At 38.1% G+C, this 18,938-nt stretch overlaps 1 protein-coding gene across 1 annotated transcript in view; it reads right to left on the reverse strand.

Annotated features, from left to right (window-relative positions):
- The window catches only part of LOC135202486 (transmembrane protein 8B-like), a 387,342-nt gene that overhangs the window by 86,840 nt on the left and 281,564 nt on the right, over window positions 1-18,938 (reverse strand). The window contains exon 5 of the mRNA XM_064231900.1: window positions 16,945-17,169. Within this exon, the coding sequence (XP_064087970.1) occupies window positions 16,945-17,169 (225 nt within the window). The remainder of the gene's footprint in view (window positions 1-16,944; window positions 17,170-18,938) is intronic.

Below are 18,938 nucleotides of genomic sequence, written 5' to 3' on the forward strand. Positions count from 1 at the left end.
ACCGAGTTCCAGGACCTGTTTAACAGAATCATGCTGGAGGACCTCTACCAGTGTGTACCTGGACCACTCGCAATGCACCTTAACGACAAGCAACCCAAGACACCTGCGGAAGCTTGTCGCATGGCTGACGACTGGGAAACATTCCACCCGTCTCACAGTACCTCACACCGGCGCATAGTGCCACCAAGTCCACTCTCCGGATCCACACGGCCAAAGGACACCCACCAAGGACACCTACAGACTTGCCACATCTGCAAAAAGGTGGGTCACCTCGCGGCAGAGTGCCGCCTCAAGAGCACCGCAAACCACAGACCTACTCAGAACCCTCCTAGGCCAACGAATGGTGCCTCCGCCTCCTCTCAAGACCAGTCAGACACCCTACGGAGACCAGCCCAGCAGAGGGGCTCTTGCAGAGCCTGTGGGGCTACAGGGCACTACTCCCCCGGATATCCCGGGTGCCCCAAGCATGTGCCTTTGACCAGGCACGTCCACCTGATCAGTGCCACAACCTCCTCGGCCGTTATGCCCGAGTCTAGGTCTCACTCTGAGCGGGTGTGGACCACTTCAGTCACAGTGGCACCACTGGATGGCTCTACCCTACTAGTGACTCTGCCAGTTACGGTAGATACCGGTTCCGATCTGTGTCTCATAGACCGGGACCAAGTGCCAGCCAGTGCCACAATCGACGAGCACATCAGGTGGGCCATGACTTGGGTCGAAGGGCAGTCCAAGACCGTTACCACAGTCGTCCTGCAGGTCACCACTCCTTGGTGCACCATACCTCACCACCTGGGCGTAGTGAGTACAATTCGGCATGGATTAGGTTTCCTATTGGGACGGGACCTCCTCTGGGGATGTCCCTCCCCCACACCACTCCAGGGCCAAGCTACCTCTCCACATCAAATCAGTGCCAGAGAGGACGCTTCACCTGTGCCAGAGCACACTGCAAGCCTTGGTGACTCCACAGATTTGCAACCTGTGGTGCCATCTCGGCCTTATCACCCAGTGCCACGGAAGAAGTTCTGGAACCAGTTCTGCCGAGAATGTGGCCGCAAGGGTCACATGTCTGCCAACTACGGAGGGTGCGCGAATTTTAATATTCCCGCCATCGCCATGGCCGTCACCTATTCTTCCTCACTAGGACCCCCAGCTCAGGGCACTATAACTGTCGCACCCCTCCAAAGTCATTATCCGCCAAGCCACGTCAGAGCCTTTGACGACTCTGGTGCTCAAATCTCCCTGATACGGGAAAATCGAATACCCCGAGGGGCTAATATTGATAGACGTCAACTGATTACCATTGAAGGCATCAACCACATTAAGATGATCCTTCCCTACGTCCAATTGAGAGTCACACGACCTCACCTTACCAAAGTATGTACACTTGCAGTTGCAAGCTACCTTCCAGGAGGTTACGACCTCCTCCTAGGGCAAGACATGAAGTCTCCCTCGCATTTCAAAAAGCCTAGGGGTCCTAACCCCAAGACAAATCACTCCAAAGCAAGGAGCCATCCAAGACCTACTTCCTCCCAGAAGTATGGCCACCAACAGTCTCCCCCATTGCCAAGGAGGGAGACTGATCATCCACAGTTCCGCTGCAAAACCTGCAACGTAATAGGGCACTCCACGAATTGGCCTAGGTGCCCTAGCAAGCAACCAGCAGCGGACACTGTCCATTGTCCACAAGGCTCAGCCTTCCACAAGAGACAGGAGCCTCTGTCTCCCCTTACCAAGGGCACGCTGAGAAGTATTGCACCTCCGGTACCCATCACAGGTCCAGTCAACCTCAAGTCTCTGCCAGCGCCACTTGGCAGCACTGAGCAGTGCCACGCTCCGTCCAGCCTGGACGTAGAGCCACCACAAACCTTGACCTCTGCGCCTGGCGCCGAGCTAGCGCCGGCGCCTAACCTTATCATGGATACTCCTACAGGAGACCCTCCAACAGGCATGGAGCTTACCGCAGCCCATGGCCAATCCCAAGTCCATGAGTCTTCTTCAACATCACCTCTGTCGCCTGAGGATGAACCTACGGCAGACCTTACCTCTACACCTCCTCTGGACGACCAGGAACTGCCCGACCAGGAGTCAGCCTGGAGTCTTACCCTTACGACGGCTGTCGCAGCAGCCGAAGTGAGGGCCTCCCCTGTAGTAGGTTCCACCTCTACGATGGTTGCTGCAGATACCGAAGTAGGGTGTTTTCCTGAAATCCCTCCTGACAACGTTTCAGGCCTTACCCCAGAGTCGGTGCCTCCGTCTACTTCTAAGACCGGTGTAGCCAGGCCCTGGAGGAATAAGAAGAAGAAGGGACGCACCAAGTTAACACACCAACCAAAGAGCCACATGCTCTCCTTGGCACCTGTGCCCGAGGTACAGTGTCACATTCATTTGCAGAGTGATCCTGGCACCTACCCAGAGAAGGTATCACACTTGTCCCCTTAAAATGGTACCGATATGTCGATGATATCTTAGTAGTCTTACCTGTTGGTATCGATGTAAATGATTTACTGTCTAAATTGAATAATTTAGTGCCATCCATAAAATTCACTATTGAAATCGAAAATAACAATGTCATCCCTTTCCTAGATGTATTAATACATAGAGAATCTTTCCAATGCAAATTCAGTATTTATAGAAAACCCACAAATAATTTAACATATGTACATTTTTATTCTGGCCACCATCTTAATATTAAAATTTCAATTTTTTCTTCTATGTTCCTACGCGCTTTGCGTATCACGAGTCCACAATATCTTGACCAAGAAATAGAATACATAAAAAAGATAGGAAACGATCTCTGCTACCCACCTCATTTAATTGATTTATGTTATCAAAAAGCTCTAAAAAAGTTTTATAGCGTTCCTATTAATGAAAAAGATATGCCTAAAAATGTACTTAGATTACCTTACTTTCGTGGATTTGAAACCATAAAATCAATATTTAAATCGTTTAATGTTAATATAGTGTTCTCTTATAACAATACCATTAAAGATATCCTAATTAAGAATAGTCCCGTAACAAATAACAACATCATTTACAAAATTCCTTGTAAGGATTGCCCATCGTTTTACGTTGGTCAATCAAGTAAAAATTTATGTGTACGTATTAAGCAGTATATGTATTCAGTTAGAACAGCCCAGAATTCAAATGCACTGTTTATCCATCTGAGTGAAAAATCTCATTGTATTAATTGGGGTGATACCTTGGTAATTGCTAGATCTAATGATTATGTTTCAAGAAATTTACTGGAATCGGCAATTACACAAATCACTAATAAAAACAACCTAAATCTTAGTCTGGGAATGTACCATTTGGACCCATATATTTGTAAGATGTTTATGAAGGACCTTAAAATAAATGAACTACTAATAAATTAGTCCCACATGTATATAGTTATTATTTTTCTCTCTCTCTCTCTCTCTCTCTCTCTCTCTCTCTCTCTCTCTCTCTCTCTCTCTCTCTGGTTCGATATTCTCTCTCCCTCTTTCTCTTGCTCGATATATATATTTATATTTTCTTAAGTCTTTTCATTAATAATAATTTTGGGGGAAAATTGTGTAAATTTCATGATATTAAATTGTACATGCTTCCGTGTTTTTTCAAAATGTACTGTTTTCTGGAATAATAACTTGTTTACTGCGTGTGTCCCCCAAGGTGTGGCTAACCTCAGGTGTTTCCTCCTTTCTGTAGAGTGAAATCGCCCTTAATGCTAATCTTGCAGTGTCAGTTTGGATATTAAGCGTTCTTTTGACTATGTTGTTCTCTGTAAAATCAGTTTGCCTCAGTAAAGGGTCCTAACAGGACCGAAAGTACTTGGCTATCTTGCTTTTTCATTTTTTCCTTCGTGGCAAAAAAACTTTTATATATATATAGTATATATATATATATATATATATAATATATATATATATATATATATATATATATATATATATATATAATATACATATTTAGTCACTCATGACGGCCATTCTGCCATTTTCTCATACAAGAGACTCAGCAAGAGAATTTTGGATGCTACAAGCATTGGGGGACACTACCCACCTATCCACCAATCCTATACCAGAATACTCCCTAAGGTCTCTCAATTCCAGATGCCATCAAAAGACAACAGCCCCACTTAGGCATCGCCCAGATGTGGGACTGTGACTCTACTCTAGGCCTAGATACAAGTGTATTGAAAGTCAATGACCAGTGGGATAGCATACAAGAAGTATGTCTCCCCTCCCTTTTGAAGGACATGAGGGATAGCTGGTCGAAAGCTTAGATGGTTCCTTCTTCACAGGAAACTTCATCCCTGGAGGATGTGCCAGTCCGTCACCCAAGAGGCAACTGTCTCTATGCAAGGTGCGGTGTCTATTGTATGAGAACCTCATATGTCTTCCATCTTCCCCTTGATAACACCCCATCCCTTCCTTTATCCTATCCATATAGAAAGAAACCCTACCCACCAAACCTTTGTTCCTCTTATCCTGTTATCCTGGTCCTAACCGCTTGGCGGCAATCGCCTTAGTACTCGATCCCCTCACCCTATGAAAGTGTGTTTATCTCCATTCGATAATGTTTAAGCCGTATCTATTGTATAAATGCTGCATTTACTTGTAATTAAATAATTAAATATTAAAGAATTGACTGGATGACTTCATCATGATGTCAACTAGTATAAATAATCTCTAAAAGTAATAGTGCAACATAACTGACTGGTTAAGTGGATTAGGGAATCCGTGCATGTTAGTTAGTGACTGTCATAAATTTCTCTTCCAGGGAGCAAGAGAGTGTTTTTGCTGAAAACCTCCATGAACTGGACGCCACAAGAAGTTCACTGCAGCTTCAACAATCGGCAGTTCAACTGAATTTGATTATAGTTATTAACTAATTCATTTGTCCTCCATTGTGCTCCCTTTTCTCTATTATTGTACAGAAGCACTTTGCAAATACATTAATGCTGGTACTTAGTGTCTCAATGCCGGCTGGCAACCTCCAAACTTCCCCTTTTAACATATAATTTCATTACCCTCATGCAAGTTCTAAACAAGGCTTGGACATGCAGCATAAGAAAGGGCGATCTATACCAGGATTTGCTAAGATAGTTGATTGAAATTTTTAAAGTAAAACTCCCCCCTTCTATCTTTGGTGACTAAATTTCATTACAACTGGAGTTGGAATCGTGGAAGCAAAACAGCCAAGAAAATTGTATATTTTGTTAAAATCTCTCGTAAGTTTTAGCTAGGAATTGAAATTCCCCCTAACGTTTGTAACCAGAGCGCAGAAATTGCTGTTTTATGTTCATTTTTACATCTTAAATTGTAAAGAAAAGCGCGTTTCTTTGCACAACAAAGCTTCTCTGTTTAAAATCCCGCAACACTTTTAGAGTGTGTGTGTGTGTGTGTGTGTGTATGTATGTGTGTGAGCGTGTGTGCACGTGTGTGTAGGAGAGAGAGCGCTTCCTGCCCCCAGGGCAGCCAACTGTCACAAGTGTTCAAACAACTCTCTATAACGAGTTTCAATATTGTTCATATAGAGCGACAGTAATCGCAATGTTTAAGTTGTTGTTATTATATTTAATACAGTTTTTATCCTTGGATTTGGAAATAATTAGGATTTAAGAAACATTTTACGAAACTTAGTTTTTGTACATATAAGTTGTATACAAAGGACCAACCTCCTGAGAAGCTGAGCTCCACAAACGTTGTCCAGAACGAAGGAAGGGTCTGCTTTGCTTGTTTTGTTTCCTCTTATGAGTTCCTACTATGAGTACCGGCCTGAAGGCAAGGGAGTCAGTACCTCAATAACCACTCCCTCAAATAGTTCGAAGAAGTACGCTTCTAAGACTAGTTTTGTGTTGAAGTCTCCATCAGACCATGATACTTCGCTAAAGAAGGCTCTTCTCTCCGTAAAAGGGAGGGCATAGCACAAGAGAAAGGGAACAGCCACCAGGGTGCCTTGACTCTCCCTACCAGTACCTCCACTGGTACTTGGTCAGAGGCCCAAACCAGCACCGCGTAGTATAAACAAACACCTGGAGAGGTAATGGCGAGGTCACTTGTTCAGACTCCTGTGACAAGGGCTCCAGCACCGAAGTACTCTGGGGCACGAGTAGAGAGGATAGAAGGTTCTCGTCAGCAGGTTGCTTCCCAAGCACCACCAGCTCCCATACATGTCAGTGGGGTGGCTCAGTGGAGTCAAGGTCGCTGCATGAGCCGAGGTATCAGCCTAACCTACCTGAGCTGGGGTGTCAGCCCAGTGTAGCAGAACCGAATACCCAGTACACAGGACAAGAAAAACTTTGTTACTCTTGGGATAGCGCCTCCCCTCAAAGGCACTCTCCTCACTCTGTATCACAATCTTCATATGACAATTGCTTCCAGGTTGTCTCTCCTCCCCACCTGAGTTGAGCCAGAGCTTCGGTGAGAACTCATGCAACAGCTGCTTCATGCCCGTCAGAAAAAGATCAGTCGGCAACATACAGGCTTACTCCCCACTGAGTTTTACATCTAAAAGTACTAAAACATTACAAATGTCAAAGAAATTTTCAGCAAATAAATTTTACTTTGTAATGCAATGGAATAAAATTCTCCCCAAGAGAACAAAATTCTTTCCAAGAGAACATACCATCAGGAGATAAACATCTAAGCAAGGTGAAAAAATTAGGTTAAGCCCATGCCTAGCAACGATAACAACCAGTTTGACACATCATCAGAGAATGAGAGTCATAGGGTTTACATATAGTATCAGTATGAAACAATATACAGTGGACCCCTGCCCCTGTATTCACAGGGGATGCTTACCAGACCCCTGCCCCCCGAATAATTAAAACCCACAAATATTTAGAACCCCTCTAAAAACCCTTATGAATACGGGGGATATGTACTAGACCCCTGCCCCACGAATAATTAAAACCCATGAATATTTAGAACCCCGCTAAAAACCCTTATAACTGCTTATCTTGAAAGTTCAAATACCAAATGTATAACTTAAATAACATCCTACTTCAAATATACAGTCAACCCCCTGTATTCATGTTCTCAAGATTCGCGGACTCACCTATTCGCAGATTTTTCTTTGGACCATTCACGGTTTTTCTAACAATAAATATTCACTAATTAGTGTATTTCGATGTTATTTTCATGACTTTTTATGATACAAAAATGAATTACTAATTTTCATATATTAATATTGGACCACATCTACCCATTATTTGCAAGAAGTTCGCCTACTTGCAGTTTTACCAACAATAAATATTCACTAATTAGTGTATTTTGATGCTATTTTCATGACTTTTTATGATACAAAAATGATTTACTAATTGGAGATTAACCCTCTTACGCCGACTGGACGTATTTTACGTCGACATTTTTTGTCTCCCGTGTGCTGACTGGACGTATTTTACGTCAACTTACAAAAGTTTTTTTTAAAATTCGCGGAAAAATACTTATAGGCCTGCCAGCCTAAAACTTTTGAATCACGCGCCTTGGGGGATGCTGGGAGTTCACGGATCAAGGTGTTCTTTTGTTTACAATCGTTACGCAGGCGCGCAAGCGCGAATTTCTTTCTTGCCGCACTAAAAAGTATCTGTGACACATCTCGGAAATTATTTCGTCACTTTGACATAATTTTTGTACCATTGTAAATTAGCCGTTACATGAAGTATTATATATGAAAATGTGCGCATTTTTATGTAGAATACAACAATAAAATACTCATGATTGTAGCTTTTATCAGTTTTGAGATATTTTCATATAAATAACGATAATTGCCAAAATTTCAACCTTCGGTCAACTTTGACTCTACCGAAATGGTCAAAAAAGCAATTGTAAGCTAAAACGCTTATATTCTAGTAATATTCAAGCATTTACCTTCATTTTGCAACAAATTGGAAGTCTCTAGCAATATATTTCGATTTATGGTGAATTTATGAAAAAAATAAAATTTTCTTTACGTCCGCGCGGTAACTCTTCCGAAAAAATCATATGTGCGATTGTGGTAATGTTTGCACCATTTTAAATTAGCCGTTACATAAAGTTTTATATATGAAAATGTGCGCAATTTCATTTAGAATACAACAAAAAATAATTGAAGGTTGTAGCTTTTCTCATTTTTGAAATATTTGCATATAAATCACGATAAATAGAAAAAAAACCACGTTCGGTCAACTTTGACTCTACCGAAATGGTCGAAAAACACAATTGTAAGCTAAAACTCTTACAGTCTAGTAATATTCAGTCATTTATCTTCATCTTGAAACCAATTCGAAGTCTCTAGCAAAATATTTAGATTTATGGTGAATTTTAAAAAATATCTTTCCTTCCCTCCGCGCGCGGATTCTCTGCCACAAATCTCCGAAATGCGTACGTCCCATTCTCGGAATATTTGCTCCGTTTCATATTAGGCATTTCATAGAGTTTTATATATGAAAATTAGCGCAATTTCATGTAGAATAAAACGAAAAATATTTGAAGGTTGTAGCTTTTCTTATTTCCGAAATAATTGCATATAAATATATATATAAAAAAATTCGACATTCGGTCAACTTTAACTCGTCAGATATGGTCGAAAACTGCAATTGTAAGCTAATACTCTTACAGTATAGTAATATTCAATCATTTGTCTTCATTTTGAAAGAACTTGGAAGTCTCTAGGACAATATTTAGATTTATGGTGAATTTTTTTAAAAAATATTTGTTTACGTCCGCGCGTTACGAATTCATGCATTATTTTGTGATAATATTTTCTCTGTGTTGCTTTTATCGTTTTACAATGTGTTATATACCAAAATGATTGCAATTTAGTGTTAATTACAACTAAAAAAAAGTAACTTGTTACCTTTAACCGTTTTGCGCACAGCGCGATTTGAATACAATTGTATATGAAATTTTGTTTTTGCGCTATCATATATCGCATTATTTATATATGATAATGATCATTTTTTTCATTTCTGATGGTTGCATACTAAACCTCAGCCAATGACAAAAAAAGGAGCCAAAAATGAACTCTTTAATCTTGAAAACTAAGCGCACTGTGATTTTTTGAAAAAAATATTTTTTCCGCTTCTGCGCTCACTCCGAAACACCTCCGGCACACGGGAGACAATTTTTTTTTTACCACTTCGGCGTAAGAGGGTTAAGTAATATCACATAATAAAAACAATCATTTTTCTCTCTCTCTCACACACACAGAGCTGTATGTTTTTTGTATGATAAATAGATGATTTACTAATTTTCAAATGTTAATATTAATGCAAACAGCAATAACATCAATTCATTAAAGAAAATACTATAGTGAATTAGTAAAATTTTAGTTTATATAGTAAGATATTAGTTTATAAATTTTAAAATTATGTAAGAATATTACAAAATGATGTAAGAATGAAAGAAATTCCATTCTACTCTGTATCTTCCTTTTGATCCTTGTAATAAGCTGAGGTCCAGAGCTGTCAAATATGTCAAGTAATGTGAGTGGAGGGAGAGCAAGATGCCATGTTCACTAAAGTTTATATAATATCTCTCTCTCTCTCTCTCTCTCTCTCTCTCTCTCTCTCTCTCTCTCTCTCTCTCTCTCTTTTACTGAGATGAGAGAATTTTCACATACATGTATGTATAATATACTAATATTTTCAAATAATAATAATAACAATAATAAAACTGTAATTACAAAATCCACATGTGATAGTATTTTAAAGAAAGACAAATTAATCTTTTCATTTCACTCTTTTAAATAAGGATAACTCTCACTCTCTCCTACAGAGATGTATGTTTTTTAATGATAAATATATGATTTACTAATTTTCAAATATTAATATGAATTCAAACAGCAATAATATAAATTAATTAAAGAAAATATTATAGTGAATTGGTAAGATTTTAGCTTATAAATTTAAAAAATTATGTGAGAATGAGGGAATTTCCATTTTACCCTCATCTTTCTTGTTAGATCCAGGTACTAAGCTCTCAGGTGCAGAGCTGTCAAATATGTCAAGTAATGTGACAGGAGGTGGAAGGGCGGGGAAAGTCTCCCTGTTGCCGACTAATGATCACATAATTTCTCTCTCTCTCTCTCTCTCTCTCTCTCTCTCTCTCTCTCTCTCTCTCTCTCTCTCTCTCACTGAGATGAGAGAATTTTTATGGTACACGTATGTACTATAATGTTTATTAATATTTTCAAATAATAATAATAATATAACTGTAATTACAAAATTTATATGTGAAAGTATTTTAAAGAAATACAATAATCTTTCCATTTCACTCTCTTAAACAAGGATAACTCTCTCTCTCTCTCTCTCTCTCTCTCTCTCTCTCTCTCTCTCTCTCTCTCTCTCTCTCTCTCTCTCTATCTTGCCCCACAAGATACGTATGTCATAGTGGTAACTCTCGTCCTCTGATTTGGCTGGAAGTGTTAGAACTGTACCATGCATATATCTTTAACTACTACATTTTATGATAAAATAATAATGTTCAATATTAATTTTCAAATAATATTAAGTTTAATGACATTAAACAATTACAATAAAATTTCTCTCTCTCTCTTACTTTCTTTTGTAGTATGATAAATAAATGATTTACTAAAAAACTAATTTTCAAAAATTAATAAGATTAATAAAAGAAAGAAGGGCGGGGAGTATATGACAGTTTGATATACAAATGGCAAAGGGGAAGGAGTGAGTTATAAGGAGTTATTTTCTCTCTCTCTCTCTCTCTCTCTCTCTCTCTCTCTCTCTCTCAGAAATAATTCACAATTTCACTCTCAATGGTCAGATATAAGAGTATAGCCGATTCAATGGTTTCTCTCTCTCTCTCTCTCTCTCTCTCTCTCTCTCTCTCTCTCTCTCTCTCTCTTGTGTTACTGGCTGTATATATATATTTTCAATGGTAAAATGTTTAAGATGACTTTGAAATTATATTAATAACATAATTTCAAAATTTAACACAGTAATAGGATTGTCATTTAAGGTATATTTGAAGTATGTTATTTAAGGTATACATGTGGTATTTGAACTTTCAAGATAGGCAGTTATAAGCGTTTTTAGAGAGGGGTTCTAAGTATTTCTGGGTTTTAACTATTCGTGGGGGTCTGGTACGCATCCCCCGCGAATATGGGGGTCACTTCATACCTTAAATAACTATCCAATTATGTGCTATATTAATCTTTGAGATTACGTATATTATTAATATTTAATATAATTTCAAAGTCATTTTAAATATTTTACCATTAAAAATATATATGTACAGCCAATAACACACACACACACACACAGAGAGGGACCTTACCTTACAGACCTTACATTTTGTTCGGGTTGCCCCAGGTCCCTCAGTGTGAGACACCTCTAATGTCTACCAGAGAATTGCTAATGCATCTTCCAGTATATTTTGCATCTTCCAATCTTGTATGGTCTGGGATGCAGCTTAGATATTTCTTGAGCTTTTTCTTAAACACATCTACGCTCACTCCTGATATATTCCTCAGATGAGCTGGCAATGCATTGAATAGACGCTGCATTGTCGATGCTGGTGAGGAGTGGATTAATGTCCTCTGGTGCGGAGTGGATTATAATGTCCTGTGTGCTTTCCTTAGTTTTCCTGGTATAGTTTTGGGCACTATTAATCCACCTCTGCTTGCTCTTTCTGATATTTTTAGCTCCATGATGTTTTTGGCAATTCCTTCTATCTGTTTCCATGCCTGTATTATCATATGGCATTCTCTTCTCCTTTCTAGACTATATAATTTAAAAAACTGTAGTCTTTCCCAGTAGTCAAGATCCTTAGCTGTAAAGGACCTTTGTACACTCTCTATTTGTGCAATATCCTTTTGGTAGTGTGGGTACCATATCATATTGCAATATTCAAGTGGACTACGTACATACGTTTTATAAAGCATGATCATGTGTTCAGCTTTTCTTGTTTTGAAGTGCTGTAACAACATTCCCATTTTTGCTTTGCATTTTGCCAATAGTATTGCTATTGATCATTGCATAACATGTTTCTATTCAACATCACACCAAGGTCTTTAACTGCTTCCTTATTAGCGATTATCTCGTTATTAGGTCCCCTATATGCATACAGCTTTCCTTCTTTATCTCCATAATTTATTGATTCAAATTTATCAGAGTTAAATACCATCCTATTTACCTCTGCCTATTCTTATACTTTGTTAAGGTCTCTTTGCAGCGAGTTCCTATATTCATCACAAGTAATTTCTCTACTTATTTTTGTGTAAACGGCGAAACTACTCACTACCGAGTCCTTAACATTACTGTCTATGTCTGCAATCATAATAACAAACAGCAATACAGCTAGCACCATACCTTGTGGCTCACCAGATATTACCGTAGTTTCACCCGATTTCTCATCGTTTGCAATAACTAGCTGTTTTCTGTTGTGTAAAAATTCTTTTACCCATCTTCCTACTTTGTCCACTATATTATTTTGTCATTTTCTTCGCTAATATATTATGGTCTACCTTGTTCTCACGGTCGACTAACAGTTGGGTTTGTGTACTTTTTCTGGGTACAAAACCATGTTGTCCTATATTAAACAAATTATTTTTTATTAAGCGTTTCATAATATTTTTCTTCATTGCCCTTTCATACACTTTCATAATATGTCATATTAGGCTCACAGGCCTATAATTACTTGCCTCTAGTCTTGATCCACTTTTGAAAGTAGGGGTAATATATGCTAATTTATGCTCATCATAAATCTTGCCTGTATCTACATTTTGCCTTAATAATATTGCAAGCAGCTTTGTGACAGAATGAACTACTTTCTTTAACAAAATAGCAGGGACACCATCTGGTCCAGCTGCTGATCCATTTTTAATTTCATTAAAAGCCTACACAATATCAGCTTCATTAATATGTATGTCTGATAAATATTCACTATTTTCATCCCTTATTTCTGTATCATTATCTTCATTATCAATTCTAGTGTTAAATTCTCTCTTATATCTTTCTGCTAATATGTTGCATATTTCCTTTTTTTCATTTGTTAATCTCCCTTCATTTCTTAGAGGGCCTATTTCTATTCTTCTTTTATTCATCTTTTTTTTCATATAAGTACAATAGTTCGGGGTTTTGCTTGATATTTACAAGGGTTTTTTCTTCCAAGTCCCGTTTTTCACTTTCTTTTGATTGAGAGAGAGAGAGAGAGAGAGAGAGAGAGAGAGAGAGAGAGAGAGAGAGAGAGAGAGAGAGAGAGAGAGAGAGCATTGAATCGGTAATATATATCTGACCATCAATAGTGAAATTATGAATTATTTCTGAGACAGAGAATAATGATGAAAGAGAGAGAAAAAAAACTCCTTACCATGTAACTCCTTAACCTCTGCTAATACAAGTCAAACTGTCATTTCCTTCTCCTACCCTGCCATCCTTTCTCGAAGTGGATAAAAAGACTGGGAACTGCTATTTCTTTTATCAATCTTATTAATATTTGAAAATTATTTATTAGGTAAATCATTTATTTATCATACTACAAAGCAAATAAAATTAAGAAAGTAAGAGAGAGAGAGAGAGAGAGAGAGAGAGAGAGAGAGAGAGAGAGAGAGAGAGAGAGAGAGAGAGAATTTTATTATTATTGTTTACTCTCATTAAGCTTATTATTTGAAAATAAGTACTGTAAATTATTTTTTATCATAAAATGTAGTAGTACCCTTACAGATATATACATACACTTCTACCACTTCCAGCCAAAACAGAGGGAGAGAGTTACCTCTATTCCCTGATGATTTTTGGCCTCAATTAACTCCCGTCTGGCGACTCATCCGGTGGTCAGATGTTCTTGGACACCTCCTTGAGGAGCGGCCTAAGAATTAGTTTGTCGATGTCATCCGATTTCTAGTGTCCTCCAGACAGGTTCATATTATTGATTTGATTGATGATAGCAGATTCCAGCATTTTTCTTTTGTACGGACAGCTACTTTTGAAAACCAGCTCAACCCCACTCTAGTTCATAGTATGGATTTTCCTACATATTAGAGACAAAGGCCATACTATAAACTGGAGTGGGGCAGAACTGGTTGTCAAAAGTAGCGGTCCGTACTTAAGGAAAATGCTGAAATCTGCTATCATCAATCAAAACAACAATATGAACCATCAGGAGGACACTGGAAATCGGATGACACTGACAAACTAGTCCTTAGGCCGCTCCTCAAGCAGGTGTCCAAGAACATCCGACCACCAGGCCACCAAACGAGTCGCCAGACGGGAGTTAATGAGGCCAAAAATCACCAGGGAATAGTTTAATTTCCACCCTTCCTGGGCCACCAACAGAGACTTACTGCCACACCTACATATGCTTTGTTTATATACTCTATTAGGATATCCAATGTCCGTATTTTACCAGTGATCAGGAGCATAAAAGGAAGTTCTCTCTCTCTCTCTCTCTCTCTCTCTCTCTCTCTCTCTCTCTCTCTCTCTCTCTCTCTCTCTCTCTCTCTCTCTCAAACAGTATACATATTCCTTTAATAAAAAAAAAACAAACGAAATATCAATTAAACATTATTTATACTGTGCTTAGACTTGGATGTAAAAACCACAGTTCACTCTCTCTCTCCTATATTTTAATGAAAAAATACAGTAATTAGTGAATACACAGTGTTGCGAATTAGTGATAATTTTCTTAGAGATATTACACAAAAGAAAAATGCACAAATTAGTGAAAGTTCCCTGTGATAATGTGAATAATGTGTTTCACAAAAATCCGCTGAAATGTGAAACTTGTAAAACCGGGGGGGAGGAGGGGTGGTACTGTATATGGTACCTACTTTTTTCCACAATCTTCACTGCCAGGTAATGTAGGAAATGAGAAGACCTTACAGTGGTGTTGGTCATGTTCAGTGCTCTGAAGAAAACTAAGAAATAATTATCTGAATCCGTGCTTCAGCACAATATTGACACTGAAATACAGTAGTACCTCGTGATACGCAAGGCTCAACTTACGAAAAACTCGAGATACGAAAGCCAATGCAAAAAATTTTACTGCTCTACATACGAAAAGTTTTCAAGATACGAAAGGTTGTTGCTGTAAAGTCCCGAGATTCGCCCGGACCACCGAGAACAATTTTAAAACTCACGCACCGCCAACTGAGTAAACTCGACACCATCCTCCCGCTCTCCCATTGGTTCCTGATGCTAGTCACCCCATAAGGTCCTGCTCTCCTATTGGTCAGCATCTACCCCTTGTGCTTTAAGTATTCTATTGGTAAAAGGATGCTGTAAATTGAAAAACTTATTCATGCAATACATTTAATAAAAAAAAAACATTAGGTAAAGATAGAATAAAGAATAGAAATGGTTATTATACTGTTTGGTAGTTTCAGTAGTTGAAGAGAGATAATGAAAATTTATGGCTTACTGTGTAAAGTGATTACTTGTCGATTGTTCGATACTTGTAAGTGCTGGATGTAAACAGACGTTTGGAAGCTTTTATTTTTGTTTGTTTATTATAGTTACTGGTTACTTAATAATTATTTGAAATGAGTACATGCAATACATTTAATAAAAAAATTGTGAATTAGATATCATAAAATATAAAATAAATCAGACTGCCAACAATTACGTATTTTTTAGAATTCTTCTTCTGTTTTATTATTATGTTACGTATACGTATGTTTCATTATAGCTGTCAGTAACTCAGTATTTCCATTAGGTAAAGATAGAATAAAGAATAGAAATGAATGGTTATTATACTGTTTGGTAGTTTCATTAGTTGAAGAGAGATACTAATGACAATTTATGGCTTACTGTGTGCTAGGAAAAATGATTGCTTGGCGCTCGTTCAATACTCGTAAGACGGGTAAGAGCTGAATGTAAACAATCGATTGGAAGGTTTGTTTTTTGTTTGTTTGTGTATTATAGTTTATGATTATTATACATTTTATTGGGATATTCTAAGCTTTTAGCTTCTTAGGTTTAGATGTCAGAATCATAGACTAGGCTACAGTAGCAACTGCTAACATAGGCTAGGCTTAGGCTATTGCTAAGGGACATATGCTAAAGTCCTAATATATGCAGTAAAAATGGGGTTGAACATTACATGCAGTTGAATATTACTCAAGTATGTACAGTATTTTGCCTTTTTGGAGTCATATCTCTTCCGTCGGATCGGCGTTGTAACCCTAGAACATGTGTTTTAGGCCTGGAAATATAATTTACTGGGGTGTTTTTGGAGGGCTTGGAACGGATTAGCCATTTTACATGTAAAATGTGTTCCAAGATACGAAAAACTCATAATACGAAGGCCGCCTCGGAACGGATTAATTTCGTATCTCGAGGTACCACAGTATGTAGATCTACCAATCATTCAACTACAAAACAGTACAGTACTTAGTACATACTGAAGCTGACAACATATTAATCCGATATTTCCAGTTGTTGGTTTACAACATAAGGACTGAAAAACAAAGGATTCAAATAAGTTGTAAAAATCTGAACAAATATCCTTATATTGTATAGTTCCGTTAATTTATTCATCCAGATTGCACATTAACCCTTTTATTCCCTATTATTTCTTAACTGCATTTTAAAGTAATTTTATATAAACATGCTTCCTTTGTCATATAGACAACTCAATCATTTGGAATTTTTAAAACACTACTTCTGTTTTCAGCGTTAACACTATTAAAATTACTGTGGGACAGTACTTTAACGCACACATAATGCTGCTTTACAAAATACTACACACTTATTGTTGCCACTTTGATTCTGATTTCGTCACCAGCTTTCAGCAAACAACAAATGATCTGAATAACTTTTCAATGAATACTTTTCTTAATGTGTCAATTACAGCATAACATAAGGTTACTTAAATATAATTAACAAGATATGAAAGCAAATTTGCTATCACTGGTCCAAACCTGTGAAAGAGAACTATGTATAGTACAAGTAAGTAATCAAAAACATCAAAATATAGTACTGACTATGAGAGCATCAATATGGTAATTAAAATTCCTTACTGGAATTGCTATTGCTACAGCCATGGGCACTATAAATGATGCTAAAGCAGTTCGGCTGTACTGGACGGTAGGTGCAATGATCACAACCCCAAGTGTATGTAGCAGAGGACAAAAGGCTTGATCAATTTCTCCGAGTCCTACCACTGTTACCCAAAAACAGAGGAGTGAGAAGAAGAAATCTGTGAACTGTAGCACTTCATACTTCATAGCACAAAAAGACACCACCTGCAATATTAAAACCAGGGTGAATTACAGTTGAATTGTTAAAGTAAGCTGACAGCTGTTTTCAATAACAAATATAAATTTCCACACAGAAATCTTTACAAATGAAAAATTATTTCTTTATGGATGACTAGACTAGTGCTAAATTTATCGTTTTATAATAAAGTAAGCTTAATAAGTAATTACATAGGTAATAGTTTCTACTTAATGGCATCTTTAGATTTTGAAATTTGCGGTAGTGCTCTTTTGTTTTTGGTGTAGGTAACTGACCCTAGGCACCTATGGGGAGGAATAGGTACAACATAGCTGAATAGCTTAATTAGTTTATGCTTTATATCCAGGTATGGGGAGAAGGGAGGGCTCTAATCATGTAATTACTTGGTAGGTATATATGAAACCTTATTTTATTATAAAGATATAATTTCTACATATAAGTAAATTACCAAGTAATGACACAGTGGAATCCCATGCTGACAGGAGGTGGGATGCAAGGACATATCCTACCCAAAAATATATATGTAAAAAAGATTTGAATTTGAAATGGAAAAAATTGCTGGCATTGTTGAAATGCTTGCTGTAACCGTACCTGATGAGAGAGCTGCAGCAGGATAATACTGCCTCTTGTCAGTGATCATCTTGACCTGCAGGGGTGTGGTAGTAAAACTAAGACTTGCCCCCACTTAAGTGGGAGCTTTGCAGTCGAGGAGTATTTCAATGATTGCCAAAGCTTTACAAAACAACAAATACCCTTGGCCTGGGCACAGTACAAAATAACCTGATACCAACATTACTACATGCCACATTAAAAACATTACCCATCCATTAAAAAAATGACCGGAGGGTACACTGGATACACAGTACCCCCAGCCTATCCAAAATTCAACAACCTTAATCAAGGTGTGGGGATAGATAAAACAGGTGGTATGCCCCAATCCTTCATTGCCTAATACCATGCCGGCCACAGGAAAAGGACCTAACATACTGTGGTGTTTGTAAAATCTCAACATCACCTAAGTAATGGGTGGCAAACACTGATCGACACTTCCAAAATGTCAATTGAATAAGCTCTGAGACCAACAAATTTTGTTTAAAGGCCAATGACGTGGCGATTGCTATTATTTCACGGGCTTTAACTTTAAGAATGAGTAAGGGTAAGTCAGAAAGAAGGCTAGAGCATTCTTGGATAGGGGCCATGAAGGGTTCTTGACTGAACACCACAGGTTAGGAGAGGGACCTCTATCTTCTTAGTTCTCTCAAGGTAGTGGATTAATGCTTTAACTGGGCATAGTACCCTCTCTTGGTCTGTAGATCCTAGGATCCCTGTTAAACTCTTGATAGAGAAAGAACGAGGCTAAGGATTAAGAGTTTTACTCTTTGCTAAGAACCCAATTGTGAATTTTGCAGACCTCATCTCCCTATGCAAATCCTATTTGCTTGTCCAGGGCCTGCAACTTGCTAACCCACTTTGCAGTGGTTAATGCAACCAGAAAAAGGGTTTCTTCATTATGTCCCTGAGGGATGAGGAATGTTCGGACTCAAACGGAATACCCAATAGCCAACAAGGAACAACATTTAAGTTCCATGAAACTTCAATCTGTTTATCCTGTTTCATAGTGTCAAAAGATGTAATCAATTCCATGATATCCCTATATCTAAATACTGAATTCAACATGGATATGTAGCCTCTACTCATAAGAGGTTGCTAAACCTTGGGAAGTCTTTTAAAAAAAATTTAAAATCTGCTAACTCGGCTAAAGATGTTTTAGAAGAGA

Source organism: Macrobrachium nipponense, chromosome 30 (genome assembly GCF_015104395.2).
Source record: "Macrobrachium nipponense isolate FS-2020 chromosome 30, ASM1510439v2, whole genome shotgun sequence".
Lineage (NCBI taxonomy): Eukaryota > Metazoa > Arthropoda > Malacostraca > Decapoda > Palaemonidae > Macrobrachium > Macrobrachium nipponense.